The sequence below is a fragment of the Salmo salar genome, chromosome 19, assembly GCF_965601325.2.
Source record: "Salmo salar chromosome 19, fSalSal1, whole genome shotgun sequence".
Lineage (NCBI taxonomy): Eukaryota > Metazoa > Chordata > Actinopteri > Salmoniformes > Salmonidae > Salmo > Salmo salar.
In genome coordinates, this window is record NC_138309.1 from 59,442,732 (window position 1) to 59,451,612 (window position 8,881).

The 8,881-nt window shown below is 40.7% G+C and overlaps 1 protein-coding gene across 1 annotated transcript; it reads right to left on the bottom strand.

Moving 5' to 3' along the window:
- Window positions 1-41: 41 nt before the first annotated feature.
- On the bottom strand, window positions 42-6,390 carry LOC106579383 (peptide Y). The gene is made up of 4 exons (XM_014159227.2): window positions 6,294-6,390; window positions 3,617-3,804; window positions 557-637; window positions 42-306 (listed from the first exon to the last, which is right to left on the bottom strand). Exons 2-4 carry the CDS (start codon window positions 3,802-3,804, stop codon window positions 282-284), a joined length of 294 nt encoding a protein of 97 aa, XP_014014702.1. The 5' UTR covers window positions 6,294-6,390; the 3' UTR covers window positions 42-281.
- Window positions 6,391-8,881: the final 2,491 nt, after the last annotated feature.

The following is an 8,881-nucleotide window of genomic DNA, read 5'->3' on the forward strand; positions in this document are numbered from 1 at the left end:
AAACGGAAAGGCTTTCAACAAAAGCTCACTGTGACAAGATGTATTATAACACATTTATTTATTATTCATTGTATAATTTAATTACAAATTATGTCAACAACAAAAAATAGACAATTATGTGTTGGAATGAGAGAGTGAGAAACAGAGAGAGATGCATGCATGTTGAAAATAAACAGTGGGCCTCACAGTCCAGTGAAGGTTGCCAGTTGAGAAGCCTATTTGAGTTGTTGTAAGGCCCACCATTTGAGTGGAACAGCATGCCAGTGGGACGGGACCCAGATTTATCCGAGATCACTGCCACCCGAACTGTTAGAAAAAGACACAGAAAGTCAGTAGCTGGCCTTTCAAACTCACTAAACTCCATATCAAGTGATCAAACTTAGATATCGCTATCCAGTGTGGGCACTACTTTTAGGAATCTCTGAGTGGACTGTCACATTCCTACTGCAGGTGTACGCATGGGTCATGTTGATATACTCAAGGTATGAGTCTGTTGTAACAAAGAGCAGACAGTCACTTTGAATCACCCTTTCCCTCAGTCTCTTCATCCTCTCACCGTTGTGTTAAATCGCCTTCCGACTGATCTCTGAACAGAAACCACCCCAGAGCTGACTCAGGTGCAGACCTCTTTCCATACCTAGTGGACACAGAGACCATCACATACTGTACATCACCAAGAGATTTACATTACTTGCCTGTGTGTGCTAACAGGGGTCTTATGATCATATCATGTCCCCTTGTGGCAATGAATAGCGTGCCCACCAGATCGTTGACAGACCCATGAATTACAAGGCACTACCTCAATTAGTCTTTCCGAGTATTGGAAGAGAAGATCCAAGGTCCTTCCCTTCAGAACTCCTTCTCCAATGCGTTTTAAGAAAGAGGATGCCAGGAATCGGAGAAAAATGTATTGAGAAAGAGCCAAAGTTTCAAGAAACGACGTATATATTATTGGTGTGAATACCCTACTGCCAGGTTCCCCAATAGGCAGCCCGGTGATTTTATTTGGCCCACGAGTTTTCTGAGCAAAAAAAAATCATGTAGTAACCAAAAAAGTGTTAAACAAATATATTTTAGATTTGCGATTCTTCAAAGTAGCCACCCTTTGCCTTGTTCAAGGCACACTTAACCAGCATGGCTACCACAGCATTCTGCAGTTAAACACCATCCCATCTGGTTTGTGCTTAGTGGGACTATCATTTGTTTTTTAACAGGACAATGTCCCAAAACACACCTCCAGGATGTGTAAGGGCTATTTGACCAAAGAAAGTGATGGAGTGCTGCATCAGATGACCTGGCCTCCACAATCACCCGACCTCAACCCAATTGAGATGGTTTGGGATGAGTTGGACCACAGAGTGAAGGAAAAGATGCTAACAAGTGCTCAACATATGTGGGAACTCCTTCAAGACTGTTGGAAAGGAAAAGCATTCCTCATGAAGCTGGTTGAGAGAATGTCATCAAGGCAAAGGGTAGATACTTTGAAGAATCTAAAATCTAAAATATATTTTGATTTGTTTAACACTTTTTTTGGTTACTACATGATTCCATATGTGTTATTTCATAGTTGTAAAGTCTTCACTATTATTCTACAATGTAGAAAATAGTAAAAGTAAAGAAAAACCTCTGAATGAGTAGGTGTGTCCAAACTTTTGACTGGTACTGTATGTTCCCAAGTATTCCCACACATAAACAGAGAGGCATATATTTTTGTTTTTGTCAAAAACTATATCTGTTTGGGATTCTCGCTGTTCATGTGCAGTGTGCAAGGAAAAATAGGCCCACAGCTGAATGTAATGTGGACCCTTGCCCTAGTGTGTGTACTCACTACTCGCCTATACCCTTTTTATCTCCAGAGGCAAGAACACATATCTCAAGCAATTAGCTCTAAACAAGGAGAGATTTTAAAGTCCAATGCCCAATGCTCAGCAAGGCAAGCAATCCTCGGTTCCACAGAGAGTGACACGGCTTTTAAATAATCTTTAAATCACTGAAATCAATGCTTTGCCAATGAGGAGTGAATCTCCCTTTGTGTGAGAACAAGAGGGGCTGAACTGCATGGCACACAGCCCTTGTAGTGCATTGACAGCTCCAGCCCACTTAAAGACATGCTCCGGTACTTTGGCGACTAAGAAAGTATTTTTTAAACCTCCCGCTTTGGGCTGGATGAATGCATAATCTATGAGCAGAATTACTGTCTTACCTTAATTAGCCACAAAATCCCTAGTTTGAAAGCAACTGTTTTCTTGAAACTGTGCTGGGCCTTTTTCCCTAAATTTCCCGCCACGTGTGCCTGCCCCCTAGCAATTCGAGTTCTAGCCAATGAGCTTCAGCCCCTCACATTTGAGTGACAGCTAGCAAGAGGCCGGCCCAGTGTTATCAAATGAGGTTGCAGGGCTCGCCCAACGGCTCGGTGGACACAGCATAGAGAGAGAGACAGAGAGAGAGAGAGAGAGAGAGAGAGAGAGAGAGAGAGAGAGAGAGCGAGAAAGAGCAATGACGTAGTGCACATATCTGCATATATTTTTTTATTTTATTTAACCTTTTTTTAATTAGGCAAGTCAGTTAAGAGCAAATTCTTATTTACATTGATGGCCACCTTGTAAAGCCCCCCCTGGCCAAAACCTCCCCTAACCCGAACGATGCTGGGCCAATTGTGCACCGCCCTCTGGGACTCCCGATCACGGCTGGTTGTAGTGACGCCTCTAGCACTGCGATGCAGCGCCACTCAGGGGGCAATTTTCGGGGACCACTTTTAGCTCATGAGTGGTACTTTTACAACTACTGGCTAAAAAGTATACAAAAGTACCGGAGAATCTATTTAATGATAGACTGCAGTCTGAGACTGGATTGGTTTCAGGATCCATCAAACTCTATCGGCCTACATGAAAGCTCTCTGAGCCACAAATATACAAGCACAGAAACATATGCACAGGCACACACACCATGCATGCACGGCACACACACACACACACACACACACACACACATACACACCACACACACACAGGCACTGAGCAATTCCTGTTGAGATTTTCTCTTGCCCACAAAACACAGAGACAGGAAATTAACTTCATGCCTAGAGCAAAACCAGGCTCCTTTTTCTTTCCTGTCCATACCATCATTATTTGAAATAACTACACTCTGTTCTCTAAATAGTCATCTCTCTGTCTGTGTAATGCTGCTGCATATGTGTCTTGCCAAAACTGGAATGAAGTTATGTTATAACAGTGTTCAGAACAACAGGCTGGTTGGAGAGCCAAGAGAATGTCATTATCCTCCAGGCTTAGTTCAAATATCTCTTGTTCCCTCAGAACTTCTCCTGTGACCTTGGCTATAGTGGTCATTTGACCCCCTTAAGAACATCAGCAACATTTGATTGGAATTTAGGGATTGGGATTTTTTTGTTGCCTTTGTATTCAAATTGAGTGAAGGAATATGCTGGGAGGTTCCATTCCCATAGAACTGGTTTGAGAAATTGTCGTGTCCCCCCCCCCCCCCCCCCCCCCCCCAATAGGCTGAAACATTGCATTATCTCTGACTCTCGTGCCATATCTAAGACAAGGTTTTCCCGTGTAGATAACATGTTAGCCTACAGAGTGCTGAACTCACTCACCTCTGTCTATTGATGAGGTTGATGTAGTGTCGCAGCGCTGTGTTGTATCTGGCCCATTCCTCCGGAGGCGCGTTGTCATCGGGGCTCACCGGCTTGGTAAAGTAGGCATCCGTGAAAGTGCCCAGACAAACCAGCACGCCCAGGACGAGGACTACAAGGATCAACCAGGGTCTCAGTGTGTTGGCCATCTGTAAATAAAGAATGTAGGCTAGCATTTCCCTCACGTCTGCTGGATTTAAAGAAACGCTGAACAAAAGCTTGGCATTCTTGACATCAGAATCTCAAAGTTATCAGTTTTAAGCAAAGCTTTTTGATGACTCAGATGAGTAAGTCTTCATCTTTTTGACAGGAGGCTTTATCAGAGACACGTTAGCAGTTGCACTGTCTATGGTGCTGAAATGTGTGCCAAAGTTGCTTATGAAATAAACCAATTGGTCTTCAACCTATTGATTCTACAATACTTTGGAACATGTGTTAAGTAATGATAATGAAAGAATTGCTTGTTTACTCTTGCTAATTGCTACTGCAATTGCGGTGGCATTTGGGTCCTTTGCCTTTGCAACCATGAAAAACACTTTAAAATTACAAATACTTACACATCAAACATGTTTTTGTTTATATTGATGTGTTTATCAATGATAGAACATACTGCTAGTCCTTTATACTGCAAAACATTATGTTTATGCATTATTTAAAGTACCTAGGGCAAGCAAATTGGCTTGTCCCAGTAGTGTTTTAGTTACAAGTCTTTCATATACCCCTACATTTTCACATGATGAAAATCATGAAATCACAACCAATAACACTTTCACGTGTGTGTGTGTGTGTGTGCGTGCACGTTTGGAGAGATGTCATTATGTCATTGGTGTTACTGCCTTGAAAATCACTGATTACAAAGCAATACAAGGACCTTGAGCATTCCCTTCAGTGGCAAACTGTTAACCAGGGATGGGTCTTTTCATAAAGTTAACGATTAGACAATCACACCCTTTAAGTATGTCATACATTATTTAGTCATTTAACGATTCCATTGGTAATTTAGTGTGTCTAAATACAAAGTGTCATGGGTGTTACTCAATTTAAATGAAGGGAAATTAAATTGTGAGCAAAATGACTAATCATATCACTTTAGTAAATGAAGGGTTAAAAGGTTAACGACATTAGATTTGCGCATCTGTGGGGTTACTACTCCGAGGGTGAAGTCAGCATTATACGGACACTTTTGGTAAATCGCTATGTAGACAATCAAAATCAGCCTACCCTACTCAAGTAGTGTTTATTTTCATTAATTAAGGTCTTAATATATATGTTTATGACGAAAACAAGTGGATAATTGATTATTCAGTGGTTGCTACAATACCTAAAACAACATCAGACCCTCACTTTTGCTAAAGCGTGTCTTTCAGTTGCAGTGGGGCAATTTAGTAGGTGAAGTGGGGCACTATTTTATCATTAGAAATAAATGAATGTCCCACTTCACCTGCCACTTGCTATGAAATCATCAAAGAGACATTGTAGAGGCTTATAAATAACACACTCTGTTTTAACAATTGTGTCAATGACGTTATACCAGACCCTCTCCATGCCCTTGTAAAATATATTTGGGAACCTTCCAAGCTCTTGGTGAAAATCGAACTAAAGGACTCTGCACAACTTTTACTTGATCGCGAAACAGCTCTCTTATTCCACAAATGCATAAATCCGTTCATAAATTGAGCCTATTTTCAATTCTTCCTTTTTTACATGTTATTGTCCTTCCTTTCTTTACTACTCGTTATTTCCTTCTAATTTCTTCCACAATCATACTATTCTGTTTATGTGCCGTATAGCGTTTAGTAGAATCCAGTTTGAGACGTTATAAACTACTAAAACAACATATGTTTATGTATTTTAGAATATCTAATAGAGGAAATGACATTTCCTTCATTAGATACAAATGATGCAGAGTACACATTCAGCAACAACCCAATAACATTTGTAGTGATTGGGTTGCAAAATGACCGTAGTACAGCACCCTCAAGCATACATGTACCAGTACACCTGTAGGGTGTACTAACGACAATGCAGGATCAAGGAGTTAGCCAACTAGCTTCCCTAAATGTTCTGAATTACATTTTTATTTTGGTCATGGTGTAATTGACTCAACAACCAAAGACGCATATCCAAGTTTAGTTTTCTTGATGAACCAGTTGAAACTCGTTGATCCTACTTTGTAGTATGCGCAAAGTTATCATAATGGTAAAAATGATTAGTCACACTTTATTTGGATTGTCCATCTGTAGGTGGTCATACTATTAACAAAGTGTTGATAAGCAACTGCTTCCTAAAGTTAGATTAGGGTTATAGGGTAAGTTTTAGAATAAGGGTTAGTGTAAGGGTTAAGGTTAGAGTTAGGGCTAGGGTTAGGATAAAGTTTAGGGTTAGGATAATGGTTAAGTTTAGGGTTAGGGCTAGGGTTAGTAGATAGCTGAAATGTTACTGATAGTCGTCATTAAGCTGCCAAATTAGTTGATTTAGAATGGGATGATACCCAAATAGTCTACATTTAAATAAAGAAAAATGTAGTTAATTCTTTCCTAAATGGCATGCCACCGCATTTCAAAATCGACCCAATTGCTAAAACTACTTCAACAGTCAAAACCTAGTCACAGAGAGCAAAAAGTAACTCATTACTCACTCTGCAGCAGGCTTGCTCCACCGGTTTTCACTATGTTCTTGTGGTGCGTTTTATTACTGCCAAGTCCGGATGGTTTATATAGTCAAGTCTACCTGATGCGCGCGCCTTGAGACACGGCAAAGTTACGTTATCAACTAAATTTACGTAAGCGAGAACGAGCGGAGTATGGAAGCATTGAAAGTATCAAATTTAATTTTATTCGTCACATGCTTGTAAACAACAGGTGTAGACTAACGGTGAAATGCTTACTTACGGGCCCTTCCCAACAATGAATAGAGAAAGAAAATAGATACATAATAAAAAAAAGTGTAACACGTAATAATAAACGCAATAATTAATACACAATGAGTAAAGATAACTTGGCTATATACACAGGGTATCAGTACCGAGTCGATGTGCAGGGGTATTGAGGTAGATATGTACATTTAACAAATAACTAGGAATAAAGTGATAGATAATAAACAGTAGCAGCAGCTTATGTGATGAGTCAACAACAACAAAAATGTTCCAAAAAGAGCCAATGCAGATACTCCGGGTAGCTATTTGATTAACTATTGAACTAGCTATTTTTCAGTCATGGCTTGGGGGTAGAAGCTGTTCAGGGTCCTGTTGGTTCCAGACCTGTGCGAAGCATAAAATACAACCTTTCAGTGTCAACTAAGGGCCTTTAATGTACTTCCATGTCATTATTATGATTTGGGAGAACATGCCAGACTCAAAATTTAGTGAATATGATCAAACAGCGTTAACTAGGGAATATAATTTTTCCAAATATAATTTGGAACCCCTGGTCTATGACCAGGGTGGCTGAGATAGCCTACTTTTGTCTGATTTCAAGCAATAACGATCGACACATAAACCCAGCAAAAAAAGAAACGTCCCTTTTTCAGGTCCCTGTCTTTAAAAGATAATTAGTAAAAATCCAAATAACTTCACAGATCTTCATTGTAAAGGGTTTAAACACTGTTTCCCATGCTTGTTCAATGAACCATTAACAATTAATGAACATGCACCTGTGGAATGGTCGTTAAGACACTAACAGCTTACAGACAGTAGGCAATTAAGGTCACAGTTATGAAAACTTAGGACACTAAAGAGGCCTTTCTACTGACTCTGAAAAACACCAAAAGAAAGGGTCCCTGCTTATCTGCGTGAATGTGCCTTAGGCATGCTGCAAGGAGGCATGAGGACTGCAGATGTGGACAGGGCAATAAATTGCAATGTCCGTACAGTGAGATGCCTAAGACAGCGCTACAGGGAGACAGGACGGACAGCTGATCGTCCTCGCAGTGGCAGACCACGTGTAACAACAGCTTACTACACACCTTACACTTAGTTTTACTTTCTTAGATACAGTATACATATCTCCCTGGCATATTACATAATTTATGCAGCAGCATACAATACATTTTTGGACTCACCTTGTTGTGCTGTGCTCATGTGAACAGGAAGGTGGCGTGGCCGTCCTTCGTGGGCAAATTTTGTCATCAAACTTTGTCTTCAAAGTCTGGCATTCTCTGGATTTAGGGTGCTTTCAAGACAACTGAAAAAAAGGACGTCAGTAATCTTCAGGTCGGAGCTCTAGAAAGAGGCCCGAGTTCCAGACTTGGAATTCCGAGTTGGATGACCGTTCAAAACGTATTTTCCCAGTTGGAGCTTGTTTTTTCCCCTAGTTCCCAGTTGTCTTGAACTGACATTTCCCAGTTCCGAGTTTCCAATTGCTTTAAATGAGGCAGAAGTCATGCTGGATTGACAGCATGGCCAATGTATTCAACCTTTTCTGGCCCATGGCATGTGAATCTTTATCCTTTTAAGCTTGGAAAAGAGACCCTTAAATCCAGACTTTTGACCACACACCCACTCCACTGAATAGCAGGCTAGTGATTGCTTTGCAATGCTTGCAGTTATCCACTGATTCCTTCCAAACTATTCATTGTTGAATTTGCGATTTCCAACTTGTTGTCTAATGTTTATATCCAATGGCCAATGAGCACCGATACGTTTTATCTATCATTTCACTTCATATGACAAGGATTGAAAAGGATTTTCCAGTAGATTGTCGACTTGATTCATGATGATTGACATGACTGCTAGCTTGCTAGCTAAGATTTTGAAAGTATGACGTTGACATGATCAGTCCAATCAAAGCTACTGTAGATATAACGTGCTTTGACGTAATTTTATCTGTGGCCAATGACCTTGAGCGTTCTTGGATGAGCACTTCTAATGTAACTCTATGGCAGCACCCAAGGGGCTTAAATTCTCGAGCTCTCCATGTAGATTTTGCGGTTACGTAGTGTCCCCATGAGTGACAGAACACTGAGCCTTCACGGCTCAACTAGAGAACACTTTTTCTTTTTGCTCTGCCCCACGTGCCCTGAATGACGGGTCGCCACTGCATGTAGTGTATATCAATGTCATAGTTGACTGGTTACTTAGCCTCTTTGCTGGAGACCTGTACATATGGTCTCCCGTCGCTGAAGGCGACATCCCGTACGCCAAAAACATATTTATCAGCACTCTGGTTTACCTATTTCTGAGAAGCTTTTCCCGTCACCGATGGCAAATCTATAAACTAATCCAGAATG

Excerpts from the sequence above, each read along its gene's own strand:
- LOC106579383 (XM_014159227.2), bottom strand. The coding sequence starts at position 3,804 with ATGGCCAACACACTGAGACCCTGGTTGATCCTTGTAGTCCTCGTCCTG. Across the intron at positions 638-3,616 it reads AACCTCATCAATAGACAGAG|GTATGGAAAGAGGTCTGCAC; the intron begins GTGAGTGAGTTC and ends TGTGTCCACTAG. Across the intron at positions 307-556 it reads GAAGGCGATTTAACACAACG|TTCGGGTGGCAGTGATCTCG; the intron begins GTGAGAGGATGA and ends TTTTTCTAACAG.